At 33.8% G+C, this 24,391-nt stretch overlaps 2 protein-coding genes across 4 annotated transcripts; one reads left to right on the top strand and one right to left on the bottom strand.

Annotated features, from left to right (window-relative positions):
* Positions 1–4,724: 4,724 nt before the first annotated feature.
* LOC108324989 (uncharacterized) lies at positions 4,725–6,726 on the bottom strand. The gene is made up of 2 exons (XM_017557960.2): positions 6,408–6,726; positions 4,725–5,828 (listed from the first exon to the last, which is right to left on the bottom strand). The coding sequence occupies exons 1-2, from the start codon at positions 6,475–6,477 to the stop codon at positions 5,086–5,088; spliced, it is 813 nt and encodes a 270-aa protein (XP_017413449.1). The 5' UTR covers positions 6,478–6,726; the 3' UTR covers positions 4,725–5,085.
* Positions 6,727–11,300: 4,574 nt separating this feature from the next.
* LOC108347926 (pentatricopeptide repeat-containing protein At2g03880, mitochondrial) lies at positions 11,301–23,110 on the top strand. Of its 3 annotated transcripts, none has more exons than XM_052874205.1 (5): positions 11,301–11,692; positions 12,522–14,715; positions 21,042–21,169; positions 22,083–22,184; positions 22,287–23,110. In XM_052874205.1, exons 1-2 carry the CDS (start codon positions 11,550–11,552, stop codon positions 14,431–14,433), a joined length of 2,055 nt encoding a protein of 684 aa, XP_052730165.1. In that variant the 5' UTR covers positions 11,301–11,549; the 3' UTR covers positions 14,434–14,715; positions 21,042–21,169; positions 22,083–22,184; positions 22,287–23,110. The 3 variants fall into 3 exon arrangements, with proteins under 3 accessions (XP_052730165.1, XP_052730166.1, XP_052730167.1); XM_052874207.1 differs by having other exon boundaries at positions 11,570–11,692; positions 12,626–14,715; XM_052874206.1 differs by lacking the exons at positions 22,083–22,184; positions 22,287–23,110 and adding an exon at positions 21,333–21,372.
* The last annotated feature ends 1,281 nt before the right edge of the window (positions 23,111–24,391 follow it).

Raw genomic sequence — 24,391 nt, 5'->3', positions numbered from 1 at the left:
CTCGCTGGGCGACGAGCGTCCGTTCGCTAGGCGAACGTCCACTTGCTGGGCTTCTTGGCGGGACGAGCGTCGCTGGGCGACGAACGTTCGTTCGCTGGGCGACGAGCGTCCACTCGCTGGACGAGCGTTCGTTCGCTGGGCGACGAGCGTCCACTCGCTGGACGAGCGTCCGTTCTCGCTGGCTTGGTTATTCCATCCATCTTGCTTCAGCAAATGACGCTCTCCAAGTCTGTGATAGTATCCAATCCTTATTCTATTCCGAAATAAGCAATCAAAAGCATCAAAACACACTTAAACAATCAAAACTACATTTAAATCAACAATTATATACTTTTCATGAGAATTAACACTTAAACTTATTCAAAAGCACAAGAATTTAAGGAACAAAAACAAGTAAAAATTACACCTATCACTGGGCCTTCAAGATAGAAGGAGGAGACCTGTATACGCTGCTCAAGTGGTGTTTGGTGATATTCAAAGAATTGGTTCACCTTGAATATCCACCCTAATGCGTCAGATCCGTCAAAGGTTGGGAGATCGAATTTGATGGGTCGTGGGATGGTGTGGTGGGGTGATTGTTGGGAGGATTTAGATTCAAGTAGAGTGGTGCGTGCAGAGATATCATGAAGGGCATTAGCAAAATTTGCTTGGGATAAGAGAAGTTGTTCGAGCTGTTTGTTTATTTTAGAGAGTTCGTCAGCGTGAGAAGACGACATGGAGTGAGTAAGCCGAATGAAAGCACCAATGAAAGGTACTGTCAGGAGAAATTTTAGCAGGAATACAGATAAAAGTAGAGAATTTTTCAGAGAGGAAAATAATTTCTGCATAAAGTCTGCCTCTCCCTTTCATTAACAATGTGCTATATAACATGCACTTTTTGGCATAACCGTTTTACATGGAGGAAAATTAAAAACATAAATAAACAAGATTCCTTCCCCGTCATGTCCTCATAACAGAATTTCCCTTTGTGCTGGGACCAGGACAAGTCACAACAAAATCAGAAAAATGTTGAGACAAACGTGATGCTCTATGCGGCCTTCCTTCATGTCCTCTGACCTCAGGTGAGTCTTGTGGGGTCCCCTCAATTGTTTCAGTGATTATACCAATAGAGTCCCTAGTATTAGTGAGAGGTATTGGATTATCAATCCTAACAAAATTTTTGTTGGTTGGTAATGATAATGTTTAGGACTTAGACTCATTTATTATATATGTTGAATGTTATGTCACTTCAATTTTCTTAAATATTATTAATTTGTTGTTAAGGATCATGATATTCAGACAACTTTGTTTGATGAAAAGAAATCAGATATCACTTGTATTTTTATTTTTTGTTTAATTTTTAACAACAGCATATTTTGAGAATTCATTTTTAAAGGTTTAAAAAACGATAATTATCTTTCCAACAAAATAACTTTTTGAAATTGTAATAAAATGAAAAATAGCTTTTATTATAAATGGAATTTCGAAGATGTGAGTTACTTATTTCACACAATCTTATTTATTTAAAGCTTTAAAAGACCTAGCCATTGTAATGTTGCACTAAGCTAAAACAAATAGTTGAATAAGTTGTTAGCAAACTTGCCTTTGTTACTAATTATTGGTATAAGATTTTTCTAGTAATGAATTCCATAGACCTATGTTAACAATACAAATATAATTTATTGAAAACTTAGCTTCAATTCTTTATTATTAAAAATGTTTAGCACAAACATTTCATTATAAGTTACAATTAAAAAAAAAACATAGCCTTATAAAATCATAGTTTACACTATTGGTATATAAGTATAATATATGATTTACTTAATAAATCGTAGCCTATACTTAAACACTTAAAGTATAAATTATGATTTCATATTGAATAGTAGCCTATACATCCTTAATAGTGTTAACTTCCACATTTTTTACTTAGTTCGTGCATAACATCTCTTCACCATTTTTAATGCATTTAAAAATTATATGATGATATAATTTTAGATGATGAACCCTAATCCCTAAATGTTATACATGAAAGTATGACAAACATTAAAAGAATGAAAATCTCTAATTACTACTCGAAAACACCATACAAATTTTTATAATATTTTGTAGAGTATAGGTAAATGAAATAAATGTATGAAATATAAAAAAAGTGAGACAAAATACTGAAAATTATAATTATAAAATATTTATAAATGTTAACACATCACTTTATATTATATTTAATAAATAACTTTCTTGCTATAACAATTTTAAACCAAAAAAAGTAAAAAAAAATTGTATATATCATTGAAAAATTACACAAATAGCATGATATATCACAATGCTAGCTTGTATAATTGATTTTTGTACTATTTTTTTTTTTAAATATAGTCTGTATAGGTGAGAACTAATCAAATAACAAATCATTAATATTTGATTTTAGGGGAAGCTTTTTTGTTTGTTTTGCATAATGTTTAAGAAATTAAATTAGTACTAATTTTCACAGAAGACTAATTTTCAAGATAAGATAGACACCAAAGATTATGTGTATAAACTCATAATCAAGATAAGAATCATATATTTAAAGAATCCAATTGATTAGCCTTCCTCGTGTTCATTTACTGATAGTTACCATGATAAACTAATTGCAATTATACATATTTCCTTTTTCTTAATTTTTTTCTTTTTATTTAAGCAACATATCCCCTCTATTTTAAAATGTTTTTAATATTGAAAATCTTTTTTATTTAAAAAATATATTTTTCAATGAAACATTAGATATTTTATTTCAAGTCTGTCTCAATACAATCAGTATAATATATTTGTTTTTGAAAAGTTATCTATACTTATATAAATAATTTTTTTTACATATTTTGTTCAATTTTATTCTTTAAGTATCTATTATTTTAAACAAAAATAATTATATTTCTATTTTTACCTTTTCAATAACCATTAATTTAAATTTAATTATTTTATAAGCTACTAATTATTTTATTATTTTATCCTTTTAATAACTATTCTTTTAAATTCAAATAACTATTTATAATAAAAATATTTAATAATAAAAATTATACAAATTATTTTTAATAAAAATTAATTTAATAATAAAAACTATACAAATTATTTTTAATAAAAATTACTTTAATAAAAATTTCATGTGTTTCCACTAATATTAATAATTATATTGGCACAAAGCAAAAGGATGACTATTTTTAAAATTGAAATGCTGCTCTCATACTTAGTTTATGTATATTGATAGGAGCATGAGTGGCATGTAAAAATATTCCACCAGTGTCTTAATAATTTGTAGAAATTAAGAAAATTTGTATTTTAATAAAAATAATAATCAACATTGTGTTCATAACTGTTATACAAACGAAATTTAATTATTTTATAAGAAATCCGTTAACTATATTGAAATCATGATACAACTTATAGTATAAACATTTAAAAAATAAACCGATTTAGCTTATTTAAATGATAGTATTCAGAAACTACACTGTCAATATACTTAAATTAAAGCCAAAAAGTAACTGTAACATTATAGATTATATATAATTAAATTTATGGATAATATAATTCATTTGCATAAATAATTTTTCCTAGGAACAATCAAAGATATGAATTACAGAATATTACTGATTTAATTTCAAAATCATTACTAAGTTAATATTTTTTATTTTAATATTATTTGTCATTTAAAAAATTGAGCAATTAGTGCATCTTTACTAACTTAAATTATAGAGAATTGATAGAATTAGAGTGTAATATATCCAAATATAATTACATTATCTATATCAATGATATTTGTTAACTTATCCAACCCATATTGATGTGATAATGACTCTACATGCAATTGTCATATCGCATTCAAGACTCTCTTTTTCTGCTAAAGAAAATGTTGTAAGATTACAAAAAAATTATAATTATGTTCAGAAATTAAATAACAGATATATGTCACTAAACTACATCTAACTAAGGACACAATCATTACAGGCAGTGCAGACAAAAGAAATTGTTAAGTATTTTTGGGAAAACTTAAGAAAAAATATATATGAAAGAACACAAATCAGTTTCATAATTAATCCAAAATCTGATATTTAACTGCATAAATCAAACTTAAATTATCAACAAATTAGTTTTTTTTTTCTTCCATACTTCTTTTAAAATCATTCTATCACAACCGAAATTAAATTCTAAATCTAACTGATAGTAAAATATTATTTGGTCGTATTGATCTTTGGTTTTAGATCTACATGCATTATAACCTTTTAGAGAATTCCATAACAAATGTGGCAATATGCTGCAAATAATTTCAAAGCAGCAAGGATGGATTTTTCTCTCCTTAATTTCTTTCTTCAAATATTAAATGTAAACTCATTTCTGTATAAAAATAACGTGTAATATTCTAACTTATTAATTAATAAGTATTATATGTTAAAAATTCATTTTTCTGTATTTATCCTCAGTTCACTTAGCCAGATGCTATTTGCAACCCATCCATAGTTGTAAAAGAGGGCTAGCATATTTCCCCCTAAATAAAATTATTTTCGTTTTTCTCAAATATTTTAATAGGATTGTTGTAAGCCACTGGAGTTTTTCAAAGAGTAAATGAGGGATTTGGTTTGGACAGTTTGCAAAATCACAATGTTCAAGCTTACAGAAAAAAAAATGAAAAGAAAATGTTTTCATTTTAATTTCAACCAATTTCTGTTTTTATGTGATTTCCTTCTGTTTCCATGGAATCCCAGCACAGCTATTTAGAGTTTCTTGAAAATTGAAGGCAACAGATATATTCAGCATAAAAGTTGGGACCTACAGTATTAGCCAATTACATGAAGTGGAGCACTAGTAGAGTCTCCAGAGGTTAGCAATCCCTGATACATTGAAGCAAAGACATTGAAGTAAAACACTAATAATCAACCTAAAATTTGAGCAAGTACCAATATACGAACTTCAATTTTACCCAAGTTCAGAATCTTCATATGTTTCATAGCTGTGAGGTTCAGTAGATTCTTAGGCATTGGATTCTTGGTGGGAGATGATCTGCCAACACGGGAAACAGCCTTCAGAGCTGAGAAAAAATTTGAGCAAATACCAGTATATGAACTTCACATTTTCATCACATCACAGTTCAGAATCTCTATCTGTGTCATAGGCGTAGGATTCTTCACTGGGAGGTGATTCATACGCATATGATTCATCACTGGGAGGTGATTCATATAATCCGGAGCCTTCAGAGGTGTCATAAACAGGAGTTTCGCCGCCGAAAAAGGAACTTTCAGATGGTTCAGATTTTTCGCTAACTACAATTTCTCCTGTCTGAACAAATTGCAACAACAAATGCAGTCCATTAACAACATCATAAATCATTAGTCCTATTCTGCCACCAACCCAACTGCCCATGTGACTTCCAACAAGATAGCCAAATCTACCAAGCCTTTGCTCCCCGAGGAACCCTCCACCATAAGTACCAAACAAAGTACCAGTGCCCCTAAGGAAACCTTCTGTCAAAGTACCACCATAGTAAATAGCTTCAAAGAAATCCCATCCAGAAGAGATGATGGGACCTATAATCCGCTTGGCTTGACGGGAAGCCAATTTCGCTGCCTTCTTACCTTCTTTCTGTGCATGTTTTGCTGAATCTGTTGGGGACATGCCCTGACTAACAGCATGAACAAGGGCAGACTCAATTGCACCAGTCCTTGCTCTTTCAACATGAGAAGATCTGATATTGTAAAAGTAGAGTTTCACACCTTCCTTCACAGCACATGCTACAGTTCCAGAACCCATATCAAAGCAATTTAAGATGGTAAACTTTCCACTCTGGGATGACCCATCCTCTCCAACAAGTTCCCTGCACTTTTCAGCTGAAAGGAATAACTTATGTATAAGTTTAATCTTTCAAGTATTGAAATCAATCAATCATGTTAATTTCCAAGTTGGCATATTTTACAAATGCTTAGAGATCAATTTGAAGGGTTTTTCAGTTTTAGAGAGATTAATTGGCAAGATTATTAATATTAATACTTGAGATTACTTATATAATTTTCCTTTTCTCTTGTAGTTTAGGAACCCTTTACGGGAGGAGGTAGTTATTAGATAATATATCAAGGATGAAATTGAAGAACAGACCTCTTTTCGAAAAAAAAAAAAATTATTTGTTTTTGTTCTGCTCTGTTATGGAAATTCATTAGAATTGATTACAACAGGTCCAAGGAATGCATTAGAATTCATGCTACTGATAAAATTATGGAAATATTCTCTCAATCATTCGGAATATAAAACCAGCCGTAATTGTTCTTCACCTAAAATCCTACCCGACCTCAACATTAATTGTATCGAATTTGCAGAGATTTGCGATCTGTTATTGGGGAGGATCCTCCTGCACCCCAGATCTTAATTTTATAGAAAATTTTGAATTGAGGGAGATGAATAAAGTAAAATACCTGTGAAGCTGAGAGCAACGATGGCAAGAACAGAGATTAGCAGATGAAGCCTCCTACTTTCGAAATCCATGGCAGTGACAGAAAACCCTAACTAAGCCTCAAGATTAAAGAAAATGTATAGTCTATAGGAATCACTTTGAAATTGAATACTTCAAAGAGAGGGAAGAATCTTCATGCGTAAACAACCGTGCCTTCTCCGCGGCCTCCACTCGGCGATGACATTGACCGTTGACTACAATGCGAACAAAACAAAAACGGACCGTCTCGAAGGAACCACCAATGGTGGGCCGAACCGATAGACCCAAAATAAATGCTGGAAGGCTATTTTACTATTACCAGCCCCAACTTACTGTAGAACTCCATAGAAGAAATTGACAAAAATATCCCTGCGTGTGCACTCTCGTAACATTACACATGAAAATTAAGTATCTCCAAGTAGAAATAAAATACCAACTATCAAACTAAAATACACCCAAGTAGTGTTTAAAATTGGTCTAGTGTTACTAATTACATTTTTTAGATTAAAATACCCATTTAATATGTCACTAAGCTTAAATTAAAAGCATATTAGAACAGTTGCAACAATGTAATATATCACAAATTCATTCCAATTCAATACAAACAATTTTCAATCGTCAATAATTTATAATAAGCAAAACTCATTCAAAACTCCAAAAAAAAAACTTTATTTCAAACTATTCGATAAAGGAAACACCATAAGCTTTTCCAATGACTTTGCGCACCCCCAGTTGCTAAGTTCACTCAATTCTATTTAATATATACTACCTGAAATACTATTTTCACTCCTTAATAAAATCTACAACATGACTCCGAATCATAGATACTTTAAAACCAATGTTATTGGAAAACGTGATGATGGATTTCAGTGGTTGATTTTTTAATTGTAAGTTATTTTTCTTGTTATTTTACTCGATATTTGTTCTCGGGAAACTTAAAACATTTGATCAGCTATTTTTTAGTAATTCCAATTACAATTGAATAAGCCATTTCAAAGAAGAATACCCAGGTTGAAAATATTATGAATATGTTGTAATTATTATGAAAATGTTAAGAAAGGGGAATTACTAAACCAATAATAATAATAACACATGACAACGCTGCAACCTAAAAAAATTCCACATTAAATAAACTTAGATATTGAAAAAGATATCCACTTCTATTTATTTTTGCTATTTATTTATGTACATGCTCAGTGAATATAACGTTAACATTTTTGTAACCAGTAATAATAAGGAGAAAACAAGTACGAGAGAGAGAAAGGGTGAAGCTCTTCCATTTTTGCCTTAAACTGTTTTTTGTCCACTGAAAATGGATTGAGCTAGCACATTAGTACAACACGGTTCAAAAAAATGTAATTTATCTTTCCTTATTAGCTATCTTTTTTCTCTTGGAAAATTGTGACCTATGATTAATTAGGCTCTCATAAGCTCTTTTCCACCTTCTTCATTCTTTTCATCTTTAACTCATTTTTTCCTTTCTCGCTCTTCAATTCTGACAAGTGGTGGGTTTCAATCATCAACAACAATAACAAGAGTCGACACATCCATCATGGCTATCAACATCAACTGTTATGCCCATTTTGGCCCAACTCGTTTTTGGCCGGTTGAAAATGGGTCGGGTTAGTCTGTTAGCACAAGATAGTCAAAAAATATAACATGTCTCGTACTTGGACAAGCTAATGAGCCATTCCATCCTCTCTCTTTTTCAAATTGTGACTTGGGATTAACTGACTTTCATAAGCCCTTTTCCACCTTCTTCATCCTCTCCATCTTCAACTCATATTCTCCTTCTCCAATTAATCTTCGATTCCAACAAACATGGGTCTCGATCACAAACAATGATAACAAGAATCGTCAAACATCTACACATCAACCAACCCTTATCCACCATGACCACGAGTGTTAACCACTACACCCATTTTGTCCTAACCCATTTTTTACTATTAAAAATGGGATTAGGTCAGTCTATTGACACAACATGAGTAAGAAAATGTAACATGTCTCATCCTTGAACAAATTTGTTGTTTGGAAAATTATGACCTGTGATTAATTGGATTACCATAAGCCCTTTCCTACCTTGTTTGAAGGATTTCCACCTTCACCTCATATTCTTATTCTCTGATAAATCTTCAATTCTGACAAGTGGTAGGTCTCAATCACCAGCGATGATAACAAGAGTCCTCACGCGGCTACACATTAACAAGCCCTCATCTACCATGACCACCAGCGTCAATCATTAGAGTCGTTTTGGTTCAACCCATTTTTAGTCCCGTTGAAAATGAACTCTTTAACATAATACGGTCAGAAAATGTAACTCGTCCCATTCTTGGACAAGCTGACGAGTCAATTAATCCTTTTATTTTTTGATTGGGTAATTGTTAATCGTGATTAATTGAGCTCATATAAGCCATTTCCCACATTCTTCATCATTTCCATTTTTAGCTCATATTTTAGTTCTCCGACAAGCGGTAGGTCTCGATCACCTGCAGCAATAACAAGAGTTGTCATATGTCTACACATCAATCAACCCTCATCTACTACGACCACCAACATCAACCACTAGACTCATTTTGCCCCAACCCATTCTTGGCCCATTGAAAAAGCGATGGTCAATCCATTAACACAATACAAGTAAAAAAATGTAACTCGTCTCATCCATTGATGGGTTGACGAGCCAACCCTTTCTTTTTTGTTTCTTGAAAATTGTGACATGTGATTAATTGGGTTACCACAAGCTCTTTCCCACCTTCTTCATCCTCTCCATCTTTAACTCATATTCTTCTTCTTGAATCAATCTTTGATTTCAACGAGTGGGGGGTTCTTGATCACTAACGCGATAACAAGAGTTGTTGCGCGTCTACACAACAATCAACACTCATCCACTAGTGTCAACCACTTGATCCTCATCGTATTGAGTCTTTGTAGTTTGAGTCTCTGCCCTTCTCTAATGTTGATGTCACTCTTAATTGTAAGGGGTTGTGAGTTATGTTTTATTCACCTCGAGTGAATTTACTATATTTTGGTCCAAACCGTTCCATCTAGGTCTCATAAAAAGTTGTTCTAGTTGTTCCTGTTGTTGTTTTCAGGGTTTTTATTTGAACATTTGTTCATATTTCTGAAACTTATTTTAAAGTCATTTTGATGAAGCCAAAGCCTTACAAAATCTATCTTTTAAGAAACATAGTGGGTCCTCAAAGCTACTTCCTTTGTTTGTGTTTTTCGTGATTTTCATTATTACTTACGAGAAACTTTGTCACTTCTTATTTTGGATTTTCGTTTAGTTAAAGAAAACATGAATTTTACTATGCACACTTTGTACTCACTATTCTTTTGAGATTCCACAAACGAGTTACGACCAACCCGTTATGCGATCCAACTGACTAATGAGCCAAACAAGTCAAGTTGATACGAGTTGATGGATTCAATATGTTGGACTAACCCACATTTTTCTTGATGGGTTGATGGAAAGCTCGTTTTGCCACCCTTGAACTAAAGAAACCTAATGGTTCTTTTTAAAGATCTAATTATTGTACTAGACAATAAACAAAAATTTAACATAATTTTATCTATGGTATAATTCTTTAACATTTCTTAAAGATTTTGATTCGATATTATTCAGTCAATTATTTTTAATAAATTAAATTAATTCAACATATATTTTTTCAAATAAACAAACTTTTTTTTCAATCTAAATTAGAGTGTGTTGATTCTTGAATTCCATAACTAATATGTAATTAATGTATAAATCACTTATATTTTATATATATATATATATATATATATATATATATATATATATTTAATTCGTTGTATTATCTTTTGATGTGGGGTTCAATAAAAAAACTTGTACATTTCTTTTCACTAATCATATATTTTGTATATAAAGATTGAATGATTTATGGAGAGATAAGAAAGGAAAATAAGAAAGGTAAAGATGGATGAAAATGACTACTAGCAAATGTAAAGTGCCAAAAACTAAAATAACAAGGTAAACCATATATTAATACAAGAATTTAACGAAAAGAATAATCCAAATTGTAACCGTCGTTATTAGATTTGTTATTCTCCTTTTTCGCAGTGTTTTCAGAGTATTTGAATGATAACAATAATTTATCATCTCATTTACATTTGAATAACTTATTCATATTTTTCACAATTAAGCCAAAATATTAAAAGAAAACTACATGAATTGTATTTATTTCGATTTTGACCTTTTCGACTCACTGTTGTCCAATTTTTTTTATTTTGTCCAATTAATAATACCACGTTTCTTGATATACGACTCGAATTTTGATAATTATTTATTCACTTTAACTCTTTGACCTTTATTTCAATATTCCTTTAATCATGTTGTCCACATCTTTTTCTTATTTACATCATATTGTTCCTTTCAATATCTTCACCTTCATATCATCTTTAGATATATGGATTTCGTACCTCAATATTATTTTTATTATTTTAAATTATTACTTTTTGAAATCCATACTTTAAATTTATTTTAAATAGAAAAAATAACTCTGCAAAGAAATAGTTTCACTGAACTAATTTCATGCAGGAAAATTCACAAACCAAACAACACCGAGAAATCGGACTATTTGTATGAAACATTGTGGATTTCCATAAATATTTCTGCATCAGGTTTATCGGGATTCTTCTCTTAATTTTAGGTTCACCGAGAAAAAAAATTTAAAGTAACATATAAGCAATTCGATTTAAAACATAATCAATTTAAATATTACAAAAATTACTTTTTATTTTAACAATTCGAAGATGAAAAATTTATTTTACTAATGTTTAAATATTTTTTAATGAAATTCACTTTAATTGTGGTACGCATCAAACACGATTCATAACACTCCTTTGTCAACAGACGATCAAACCGTACTTCTTGCAAGAAGAGGTTATTTTCGTAAATATGTCCGACGAGGGTTTATGAAGGGCTTTAACAAATGTGGATGAAAGAACACAACCCTCTTCGTTTTAAGCACCACCAATGGCGGTTTCGTGTTGTGCAGTGTAAAATCCCAATTTCTCACCTAAATCTTATCCAATCTAGCTAGGGCATGAACCAACCTTCAATTTTCAAAGCCCCATTCCTTCATTCATCCCATTGACGAAGCCAATGTTGAAGCTCATTGCATCCTCGCGCATCCACCGCCTGCACCCCACGGTGCTCCGTCCCGCACACGATTCTGCTTCGCCGTTGCTCAAAGTGCTCAGTTCTCTCGGCGGGTTAAGCCGTAGAAACACTGACGTTGGAGGCAGGTATTTTTTCTGTTCCGATTCCGGCGACGGCTCTGATCAAGTAGTTGACGCTGGATCAAAGCGTAGGAGTAAATTAAGGCCCTAGTTGGATAAATTTCTTTGTACACACTAACAGAAAAAGAAAAAATGAAATACGATTTTTTTTTCACGAGTGAAGAAAAGCATCATATAAAAATAGCTAGTGCAAATGTTGAAATCCGCTTTTAGAAAAGCTAAATGATCTTAGGTCACGAGACAAGCCTGTTAAATTTTCACTTACACCGGAATTATTAAATTTAGCCTTTTAAGTTAATTTTCACTTGCTTTAGCTATTGAAACTGAATCAAGATATATCCCTAACATCACATTTTACATGCATGAGAATTGTTAAATTTCGCAACAGTAGGAGAAATTGAAACAATTGAGCAACTAATAGTGGCAGTAACGACAATCAGAAACTAACGGTGAGATAATCCTCGGGTCCGGGATATGTGGGAACGATGGCGGAGGCCTTTGACTGGTTAGAGTTTATAGACAATGGTTTTCATGAGTTCAATTCTCACTTAACACATCTGTTTAGTTTTATTTATTTAAAAATTTTCATTAACCTACAATAGGTCTACTAGTAGTGAGTTCAACTCCCGTCAAACTATAACGTATTAGTATTATTATTTTGTTTAGCAATTAAACGTGTGATGTGCGAAAGTAACTCCACTAACTAATTTCTCTTTAAATTCTTCTTATTTCCCAAAGGAATACTTGGTAATTAGTATCTGCTTTTGTTTTACTGACACTTACACTCAAATATGTAACATTGTGATAGTACCCTTAATTATAATTACATATGCAGCATTCAAAAATCAAAGCACTTACTATTGTTGCAACCAACGACCTTGCATCACTGTTCATATAGTGGTAATTCCTCTCTCGTATCTTCACACTCTCTGCCCACAGAGACAGAATCACTACTCAACTTTTGTCACCAACGAGACCTTCCCAGAGCCATGCATGTGTTGGATGCCATGGAAAGACGCAGAGTTTGGGCCGACGCTATCGCCTATTCTGAGCTCATCAAGTGTTGCCTGGCTCACGGTGCTGTCAAGGAAGGCAAACGTGTTCACCGCCACATATTCTCAAATGGGTACCACCCCAAAACGTTTTTGATCAACACTCTCATCAATATGTATGTCAAATTCAACCTCTTGGAAGAAGCACATGTGTTGTTCGATAAAATGCCTGAACGAAATGTTGTATCGTGGACAACTATGATATCCGCTTACTCTAATGCCAAGCTCAATGACAGGGCCGTGAGGCTCTTGGTTTTTATGTTTAGGGATGGTGTCATGCCTAACATGTTTACTTTCTCTTCTGTTTTGAGAGCGTGTGAGAGGTTGTCTGATCTCAAACAACTGCATTCTTGTATAATGAAAGTGGGGTTGGAGTCTGATGTATTTGTTCGGAGTGCGCTCATTGATGTTTACTCAAAATTGGGGGAGCTGCTGGAAGCTTCGAGTGTTTTCTGTGAGATGGTCACTGGAGATTCTGTTGTTTGGAACTCCATTATTGCTGCGTTTGCTCAACACAGTGATGGTGATGAGGCTTTACATCTTTACAAGAGCATGAGCAGAGCAGGTTTTCGGTCAGATCAGTCAACACTTACTAGTATTTTGAGAGCGTGTACTAGTTTGTCGTTGTTGGAGTTAGGGAGGCAGGTCCATGTTCTTGTTCTAAAGTTTGACCAAGATCTTATCCTCAACAATGCCCTTTTAGATATGTATTGTAAGTGTGGTAGTTTGGAGGATGCAAAGCTCATTTTCAATCGGATGACCAAGAAAGATGTAATTTCTTGGAGCACCATGATTGCTGGGTTGGCCCAAAATGGTTTCAGTATGGAAGCACTCAATTTATTTGAGTCCATGAAAGTGAAGGGTCCAAAACCAAACCATATTACATTTATTGGGATTCTGTTTGCGTGTAGTCACGCAGGGCTAGTAAGTGAAGGTTGGATCTATTTTCGATCTATGAAGAACTTGTATGGGGTAGATCCTGAAAGAGAACACTATGGGTGCATGCTTGATCTTCTTGGAAGAGCTGGGATGCTTGATGACATGGTTAAGTTAATTCACGAAATGAATTGTGAGCCAGATGTTGTTACGTGGAGGACTTTGCTTGATGCATGCAGGGCACGTCAGAATGTGGATTTAGCAACGTATGCTGCTAAAAAGATTCTAAAGTTGGATCCACATGACACAGGAGCTTATGTGTTATTATCTAATATTTATGCAACTTCAAAAAGGTGGAATGAGGTTGCAGAAGTTCGGAAGGCTATGAAAATAAGGGGCATAAGGAAAGAACCTGGGTGTAGCTGGATTGAAGTCAATAAGCAAATACATGCTTTTATTTTGGGAGATAAATCACATCCTCAAATAGATGAGATCAATAGACAGTTGAACCTGTTTATTTGTAGGCTAACTGGTGCTGGTTATGTACCTGACACAAATTTTGTACTACAAGATCTTGAAGGGGAACAAAGAGAAGACTCTCTTAGATACCACAGTGAGAAACTAGCAATTGTTTTTGGTATCATGAGCTGTCCTAAAGAGAAAACTATTAGAATATGGAAGAACCTAAAGATTTGTGGAGATTGTCATAAGTTTGCAAAACTTATAGCAAAGTTAGAGCAACGACATATTGTAATTAGAGATCCTATTCGATACCATCATTTTAGAGATGGGGTATGCTCCTGTGGCGACTATTGGTAGCAGATGAGAAGCACATAAGACGAGAAAAAATCTAGGACAACTTTTAAGCTCAAAGCAGCATACTTCACTCTACAACCAGCTGATATGTATACGAGGATAAAGTGTGCAGCAGTAGCATTGCTGTTAGTTAACGTCAGTCTGGTTGAAAATTGATCACAATGCTGAGCAGATGAGGCAATAAGGAGCATGTTGAACCGACCACATTTTACAACAGATTCTCTAGTTGGGAATTGCTCAATCTACTGAGCAGTAAAATTTTAGCTTTAGACAAACTATTTCGAGGTAAAAGAAGCTTATTAATTTTTATAAGCTCAAAACATTAGTATGATTTATGATTTTGCTGGTTTGAATTAGTTATTTATTGTTTTATGTTCCGATGATGAATTGTTGTACATGAATTTGTTTATGACCTTTCTAACTGAAATGATAGTGATGATGAGAATGTGAACAATATAAATGATATTGAATTCTGCATATTTGATATGTATTGTGATATGAAATTTCTATGATTGTTTTTCATGATTTGACGAGAATGGATAAGATGAACCTGTTGTTGTGATGGTGTATGTTCTATGGAATAGAACTTGGGCTTGACTGCCGAAAATCTATTGGATTATGTTATATGATTGTATTGCGATTGTGTGACTTGAATATTTAGAGAGAAAGAGATTAAAACAAAACCTCTATTATTTCTTCTTATTTCCTAATACATCACTAATCATACTTATACAAACATAATCAACAGTGAAAGTAGGAACAGTGAAAACAAAGGAAAAACATAGAAGACTCCTAAAGAGTCTATATCTAAAACATATTACATTTCAACACTCCCCCTCAAGCTGGAGCATATAAATCATATGCACCAAGCTTGGAACATATGAATTGAATTCTAGGCCCCCTTAGAGATTTGGTCAGAATGTCTCCAAGTTGTTCATTAGAATTGACAAATTCAGTAACTAGTTCCTTGGATAATAACTTCTCCCTAATAAAATGACAGTCAATTTCTATGTGTTTCGTTCTCTCATGAAACACAGGATTGGAAGAAATGTGAAGAGCTGCTTGATTGTCACAGTACAGTTTCATTTGCTCATTTTCACAAAATTTCAATTCTTGAAGAAGTTGTCTAATCCACACAAGTTCGCATGTAGTTAGAGCCATAGATCGGTATTCAGCTTCAGCACTAGATCGGGCAACAACATTTTGTTTCTTACTTTTCCAAGATACAAGGTTCCCACCGAGTAAAACACAATATCCTGTAGTCGATCTTCGATCAATTGGACTACCAGCCCAATCTGCATCACAATATCCTTCGATTCGAGTGTTTCCCTTGTTCTCATACAATAGTCCCTGTCCTGGGCTTCCTTTTATGTATCTGAGAATGCGAAGCACTGCATTCCAATGATCAACATGTGGATTTTGCATAAATTGACTCACAATTCCAACTGAATAAGAAAGATCGGGTCTTGTTATGGTGAGATAGATGAGTTTTCCAACTAGCCTTCTATATCTCTCTGGGTCTGAGAAGAGTTCACCCTGATCTCTCATTAACTTTTGATTTGGATCCATAGGACTATCAATGGGCTTGCAATTTGTTAGACCTGTTTCTTCTAAAATGTCAAGAGCATATTTCCTTTGTGAAATGATGACACCATCTTTTGACTGTGCCACTTCAATACCAAGAAAATATTTTAGACGACCCAGATCTTTAGTTTGAAAGTGGTTGAACAGATGATTCTTTAACTGAGTAATTCTGGATATGTCATTTCCTGTAATAACAATATCATCAACATACACCATGAGATAAACACATTTGTCAGGAGAAGAGTGACCATAAAACACTGAATGATCTGCCTCACATCGTTTCAATCCAAACCTTTGCACTACCTGACTAAATTTACCAAACCAAGCTCGAGGTGATTGCTTCAAGCCATAGAGAGAACGACGTAACTTACAAACCAAGCCAGACTCCCCCTGAGCAATAAATCCAGGAGGTTGCTCCATGTATATTTCCTCTTCCAGATCACCATGAAGAAAGGCATTTTTAATGTCTAACTGATAAAGAGGCCATTGACGAATAGCAGCCATAGCAAGCAAAATACGAACTGTACTGGTTTTAGCCACAGGAGAGAAAGTATCACTATAGTCAAGGCCATAAACTTGAGTATAGCCCTTAGCTACTAGCCGAGCTTTAAGACGATCAATTTTACCAGTAGGACCAACTTTAATAGTATATATCCATCTACAACCAACAGCCTTCTTATCAGGAGGAAGAGGGACAAGATCCCAAGTGCTATTGTGTTCAAGAGCCATCATTTCATCAACCATGGCTTGTCGCCAACCAGAATGACCAAATGCCTCATGAATATTATTAGGAACTTTAGTGGAAGATAACGAGGAAACAAAAGAGAAATATGAAGGAGACAATTGATGATAACTCACAAAATTATAAATAGGATATGGATTACGAGTAGACCGAATACCTTTCCGAAGGGCAATGGGCCAGTTATCATCTGAATCAGTAGAAGGTGAAGAGGATGAAGGATCCATGGTATGGTGATCTGATGGAGGAGGAACTGAGTCTCGAGGATCTTCAGTGTTTGGAGTTGAAGATTGTGTCCGACGCTGATATGTGATAAGAGGTGGAGGAACAATGTCATTTGGATTTTGAGTTTGAGGTACAGAATCAGGAATAACTAAAGGATCAAATGTTGGCAAAGGAAACATTTGTTGAACATAAGAACGATCCTCCATGGAGGAAGAAAAAAATGGTTTATCCTCAAAGAATGTGACATCTGCTGACATATAATATCTCCCGGTGGAGGGAGAATAACATTTATACCCTTTCTGAAGACGAGAGTATCCTAAGAAAACACACTTGATAGCTTTTGCTGAGAGTTTATCAAGACCTGGAGAGACATTATGAACAAAACACGTACACCCAAATACTCGTGGGGAAACATGATACAAAGTGTCATTGGGAAAAATGACAGAGTGAGGAATTTTATTGTTAAGAGAGGAAGAAGGCATCCTATTGATAAGAAAACAGGCAGTAAGGACTGCATCGCCCCAATGATGTACAGGAACATTAGTATTCAACATCAAGGAACGTGCAGTTTCAATGAGATGTCTATTCTTTCTCTCTGCAATGCCATTTTGTTGTGGAGTATGAGGACATGTTGACTGGTGTAAAATTCCTTGGGAAGATAAGAGAGAAGAAAATGCTGCAGAGAAATATTCCTTAGCATTATCACTTCGAAGAATTTTAATTGTCTTCCCAAATTGGTTCTTAATTTCATTAAGAAAAGACTTAAAAATAGACAAAAGTTCAGATCTCTCTTTCATTAAATAAACCCAAGTACACCGAGAGAATTCATCAATAAAAGTTACAAAATAATTAAAACCAAATGACGTAACACGACTAGGTCCCCAAATGTCTGAGTGAATAATTGAAAAAGGAGAATTACAATGTGTCTCAGATCTTTTAGGATAGGAAGATCTAACATGTTTTCCTAATTGACAAGACTCACAATCTAAGACTTGAATATTTCTGAGACTTGGAACCATCATCTTCAACTTGAGCAAACTTGGATGGCCTAAACGATCATGCAAAAGTTTTGGAGATGAAGAAGTAAAGCAGGAAACTGAAGAACAAGATTTTAAGAAATAAAGTCCTTGAGACTCATGTCCTTCTCCAATCAGACGACCTGTCCCATGTTCCTGTATAACAAAGGAATTAGCAGTAAAGGTTATGGAACAATTTAAGGAACGAGTCAGCTGACTCAAGGAGATTAAATTGTATGGACAATGGGGAACATATAAAACTGAATTTAAATTTAGTGAAGGAGATAAGGAAACTTTGCCAATTCCTTGAGATGTCACTTTCGATCCATCGGCAACAGTAATAAGATGGGGAATTTTTGGAGAAGACATAGAAGAAAATGAAGAAATGTTACCAGAGATATGGTCAGAGGCACCGGAGTCAAGAATCCATGGATTATGACCTTCCACAGATTTAGATAGATTGGTTGTAGGCACACTGGTCATGGCAGAAGATTGACCAGGATTAAATGATTTTCCAGACTTGTATCTGAGAAATTCTTCATATTCTTCATTTGAAATTCTGGATTCTAGATCACCAGCTTTAGAAACATGAGCAACTTTGTCTGGATATCCATGTAAAATATAACATTTGTCCCGAGTATGACCTATTTTGTTGCAATATGTGCATTGAGGACGTATACTACGACCACCACGTCCTCGGTTGCTTCTGCTTCCTCCTCTCCCTTGTGGCACTCCTCTTCCTTGGGGTATTGTCATGGCTGATGTTTCAATAACCTCAATTGGATTCTCATTTTTCACTGATGTAGGTACTCGAAGAAGTCGAGTAACTAAGCCATCCATTGATGGGATTTGATCACCAGCTAAAATCTGATCACGTACATGATCATAATCTGAGTGTAAACTTCTCAGAATTAGGACCATGTAAAACTTGTCAAGCTTCTTATTGATCCCTTCTAATGAATCAGCTATAAAGAAGTTCTTTAATTCTTCTACAGCAGCCCTAGCCTTTGCTATATGAGAAACCATGTCATGATTGACTTGCTTTAGAGATGCTGCTCTTTGAGTTGCATCAAAGAGACGTTGTACATCATTAGCAAATATGTCTTGTGCCCTTTTCCAAAAGGATGAACAAGTCTTATAGGGTCTTAATATATCTAGAACTTCTTGCTCAACTGACTGCCACAAAATTGCACATAACTGAAAATCCAATTTTTGCCATTGGGATTTTTCGTCGTCTTGAATCATAGAAATGTCTTGTTCAAGATGATCATGGTGTCCTTGACCAAGAAACCACAATTCCACAGCAGAAGACCATGATAAATAATTTCTCCAATTGAGCTTTGCAGAAGTGATGATCGGAGTAGCAGATAGAGAGGAATTAATTCCAATAGAAGATGCCATGACAGATCTGTAAGAAGAATCTGGAGTCCAGAATCAGAAATGAGATCTGGAAACAGTAAAAGATAAGAGCCAACTTGAGGGGGAAACCCTAGGTATCAATTACAGCCCCTGAAACAGTAAAATAAGAGCCAAAAGAAGCTCTGGAAAGTCAGACGAACAGGACGACAGTGGTCCGATGATCGTCCGGCAAGGATAAGGCGGCGCGTGAACAGTACGCGCTTGACGTCTGACGGAGGAAGGAGGCGCGTGGCGGCGCGTGCAGCGGAAACAGGGAAAGCGACCACCAGGGATGGGTCGCGCTCGAGCAGGCGCACAAAACCCCTAACTTCGCCTGAGAAAATGAGTCACCGGCGACGGCGGCGACGGCGGCGGCGGGGCGGCGGCGGATATCGGTAGTCAGACAGAGAGCCCCGGTGGTTGGCTCTGATGCCAACTTGAATATTTAGAGAGAAAGAGATTAAAACAAAACCTCTATTATTTCTTCTTATTTCCTAATACATCACTAATCATACTTATACAAACATAATCAACAGTGAAAGTAGGAACAGTGAAAACAAAGGAAAAACATAGAAGACTCCTAAAGAGTCTATATCTAAAACATATTACATTTCAACAGTGTGAATTGTCTGAATATGATCATTTCTAAGGAGAAGTATCGTATTAAATGGGACTTGTGCATTGAGTTGGAATCTGGAGTGTGAAGTAATTATAACTCTACTAAACTCACATATTCATATAGAAAATGAGGTTTAGGTAGTGAGAGTCGAATGAGGTTTATTAATCTGCAGGATTGGTATGAAATAGTATCGTGACTTAGAGGACGCAAAGGAACTAACCATGTCATAGTGTTTTGGGATAAGGATGGTGGTTTGGAATAAGAGGAGTTAGGGTCTTATATTTTCTATAAGAGTTCATGACAAGTGCACTTTCATGAGTATTCAATCTAATGCATGAGTATTCTGAAAATTGAGTTTAGGTCTTGTTAAAGTTTTGTTAAATGATTAAGTTTGCATGAATGATGTGGTGTATTGATTCGTGAAAGCTTATTTATATTGAATAGTTACCACAAAATTTATTTAAATTCTTATAAAATTATGATAGAACTGTTAAAAATAAATAAGCTTACCCTTCATTTCTTTTGTGGTGTTTCGGTTATATATATTATATACGTGAGCAAATTATTTGGTAGATTTATCTATAGAGAATGTTGCAGAAGATGGTGAAGAGCATCCGTGAGACGGGTATTGTAAATAAGTATTAAGTATATATGTATAATCACATGATGAACAAAGTAATAATAATAATAAGACTATTATTTTTATTTTTGGGATGTTACAAATTTGATTCTTATTGTTATTGCTAGAGTAATTTAAATTTATTTGACAATTCTTTGCTTACCTCATATAGACACCACCCATTACCATTTATGTGGGACAGATATGCTTGTCACCTTAAATTTAGGACAGCTGCCAAATAGGGGTTTGAAAAGGCCCTTAGGTGACAATTTTATGCATAACCAATTAAGGGTAGTGTTCAGAGGTTTTTCGATGAGCCAGCGTTTTTATTTTCTGAAAACTGTCATTTTTATGTTAACTCCAAACTATTTCAAATTTCATGAACTTTAATCAGTTAATTTCTCATTTCAGCAATATGAGAACATTGATGTTACTCTGGGCGCAAAAGATTCTTGATGAAGACCATTATGGATTAACTGATGTGAAGGAATGGATACTGGAATTCATAGCTGTATGGAAATTAAGGGGAGCTTCACAAGGTAATCGTGTTCGATTTAATAATGTATCCTGAAGATCTGGGTTTTCATTGTATATACCAAATGTTTATATTGATCTAAATTTTGGTCCTTGAGAAATTCTTTGTGGATTGGTATCTGCCATTTGCTGAAGTATAATGGTTTGTTATTGTTTTTATACATGTAGTTGGGATGAAAGATAAAAAATGTCAGGTGCAAATAGCAAAGCATCGGGTTTATTTAACTTTAATGTTGAGACTAAAATGAATTGTACATATTTTTCACACGGGAACTAAACATCAGCTCTACAGCTGAAATCTAACATTGTTATACTGATACAAACAACATGGAACATTTTGTAAACTTTTATTCATGTAGAGACCAAAATGTAGGGATTTTTTTCATGTGGACACTAAGATGAGGAAGGGTGTAAAGTTCAGGGACAAAATTTATACTTTAACCTGAATACTATCAGAATTCGAATGGTTGAGATGCTTTAATTAGGTAGTATTAAATTGCTGTAAATGATATGTATGTCTTGATAATAATTATATATATGAAGTATTTTATAGCAGGGGGACCATGCTATGCAGTATAATATTCTTTGTTTTAACTAATATAGATTTTCTAACAAATTTTAGTAATAATTAAAAAATTTAATGATTTTGTTGACTGGGTTTGGCTTTTTATATGGGTAAAAAGATGCCCTTTTTATGTATTGGGTATTGATTATTGTTAAAATGGTTTTAAGATATTAACTTTAGTATGCTAAAGATCCATTTGTTTAAAAGTTGAGACTTTGGCCCGTAAATCTTTGCTAGTTCAAAAAGTGGGACGTGGTTCCTGATCTTTCTGATATATATATATATATATATATATATATATATATATATATATATATATATATATATATATATATATATATATATATATGCAGGGAAAATTAACTGTCTTTCTGGTCCACCTGGAGTGGTCAATTGCACGTGCCTTGAACCGGAACTTCTTGTGGGAGGATTAGCTTGACGTGGCTGAAATCAAGGTTGCTAAAGTCTCTGTTTCCCTTTTACAATTGAATTACATAAACGAGTTCATTAGCAACATATGATGTGATATTCTGAATCCTCAATATTGTATTCTACAGGGTCATCGTGGAACCTGTATTTCACAGGATCTTCTGAATTCTCTCAATCAATCCTTTACTTCTCGGACTGTAAAACCAGCCGCAATTGTTCTTCACCTAAAATCGTACCCGACCTCAACGTTAACCGTATCTAAGTTGCAGAGATTTGCGATCAGTTGTTGGGGAGGATCCTTTTGCACCCCAGATCTTAATTTTATAGAAAATTTTGAATTGAGGGAGATGAATAAAGTGAAATACCTGCGAAGCTGAGAGCAACGATGGCAAGAACAGAGACTCTCGAAATCCATGACAGTGGCAGAAAACCCTAACTAAGCCTCAAGATTATAGAGAATGTATCGTCTATAGCATCCACTTTGAAATTGAATGCTTCAAAGAGAGGGAAGAGTCTTGATGCGTAAACAACCGTGCCTTCTCCGCGGCCTCCGCTGGGCGATGACAGTGACCGTTGACCACAATGTGGACAAAACAAAATCGAACCATCTCGAAGTGGTGGGCCGAACCTATAGACCCAAAACAAATGCTGGAAGCGTATTTACTATTAGAACCCCCAAGTTACTTTACAACACCTCAAAGAAATTGACAAAAATAACCCTGCTTTCTGCACTCTCATAACTTTACACAAGAAAATTAAGTACACTCAAGTAGAACTAAAATACCAATTATCAAACTAAAACACACCAAGTAGTGTTTAAAATTGGTCTAGAGTTACTAATTGTATATTTTAGATAAAAATACTCATTTTATGACACTAAGCTTAAATTATAAACATATTGGGGGCAATTGTAACAATATCATATATAACAATTTCATTCCAATTCATTACAGACAATTTCCAATCATCAATAATTTATAACAAGTAAAACTCATTCAGAACTCCAAAAAAGAAACTTATTTGTAACTATTCGACTGCAGAACAACGTAGCTGTAACAAAACAAATACATAAGCTTTTCCAACGACTTCAGGCACCCCTCATTTGCTAAGTTCACTCATTCTATTTAATATATATTAGTATTTTTACCTGTGCATGATTGTTTTTAAGTATCACAATTAAAAATAATTAGAAAAAAAAATAAAATCGACATTGTATTTTAAATATGAATGATAAATACAATATTGTTTTGAATAATGTATGATCAGTATATACTGAGTAAAAATATTACAATTAAGCACGCGGAGTACAGTAATCTGTTTTAATAGTACTGAAATTTAGAGCAAAGTGCTTCGAACAAAATAAGATGAATTACAATTTTTTCTTGTTTTTGACAACATTGCTTACAATTAATTGTGTTAATAGAAATTTCAGAACCTGAGTTCAGAACTTGATAACAGTTGCTGTGACAGTTTGGGTTTCATTTTGTAATAGATTCATCACAAAAACTTTTGAAGTAATTTGTGTCCATAGCACTGCTTGACAATAATAGTCATTTCTTGTACTATTATAGAAGCTATATTGAATAAGAAATCATTAGTAAAGTACAATATATTAGAAAAATCAATCTACATATAAAATTATGTGTTTATCTAATATGTTAGTAATGTTAGGGGTGAATTTCTAACTAAGAATGAATTCCCATTTTGTTGTTACAGTTTGTCAATCATTTTTATCAATATCTGTCAAATATTGCACAACATTTAACCCAATTCAAGGTTCAAATAATACAATTATTTTTGAAGGCTAAAAGTTCCGTCTAAAAATTGAATTAAATAAACAGACTCATCACAAAATATGAACTTGAGCATGTCACAGTGAAATCAATATGATGTCTTGCATTTGTATATCTCAATTGATTTCCATGTATACTGAAATTGAAAAATGCATAACCAAAATAATATTGATAGTATTCAGAGTTTTTTTTTTTGTTAAATTTTACTTATAGGCCTATTGTTTTGCATGTGAACTTGTAAAGTGATTACTCATTGTTTCATCGTTATGCAGATTCATATTTTGGATAATATGTATGCATTTACCTATTGTGTGATGTTATTTGGCTGCTACATTTTCACTATGAGGTGCTTCTTTGCATCTTAATTTGCACATATAGTAAGGTGCTTATTTGCATCTTAATTTGCATATATAGTCAGAAAGAACCATATATTCTTAATA

Source organism: Vigna angularis, chromosome 3 (assembly GCF_016808095.1).
Source record: "Vigna angularis cultivar LongXiaoDou No.4 chromosome 3, ASM1680809v1, whole genome shotgun sequence".
NCBI classification, from domain to species: Eukaryota; Viridiplantae; Streptophyta; class Magnoliopsida; order Fabales; family Fabaceae; genus Vigna; species Vigna angularis.
This window is presented reverse-complemented; position numbering and strand designations above follow the sequence as displayed.

Bases quoted from the DNA above. Each gene is read 5' to 3' on its own strand.
- LOC108324989 (XM_017557960.2), bottom strand. From the start codon at position 6,477: ATGGATTTCGAAAGTAGGAGGCTTCATCTGCTAATCTCTGTTCTTGCC. The intron at 5,829-6,407 runs GTATTTTACTTT...TATTCCTTTCAG, and splicing joins CGTTGCTCTCAGCTTCACAG to CTGAAAAGTGCAGGGAACTT.
- LOC108347926 (XM_052874205.1), top strand. From the start codon at position 11,550: ATGTTGAAGCTCATTGCATCCTCGCGCATCCACCGCCTGCACCCCACG. The intron at 11,693-12,521 runs GTATTTTTTCTG...TTACATATGCAG, and splicing joins AACACTGACGTTGGAGGCAG to CATTCAAAAATCAAAGCACT.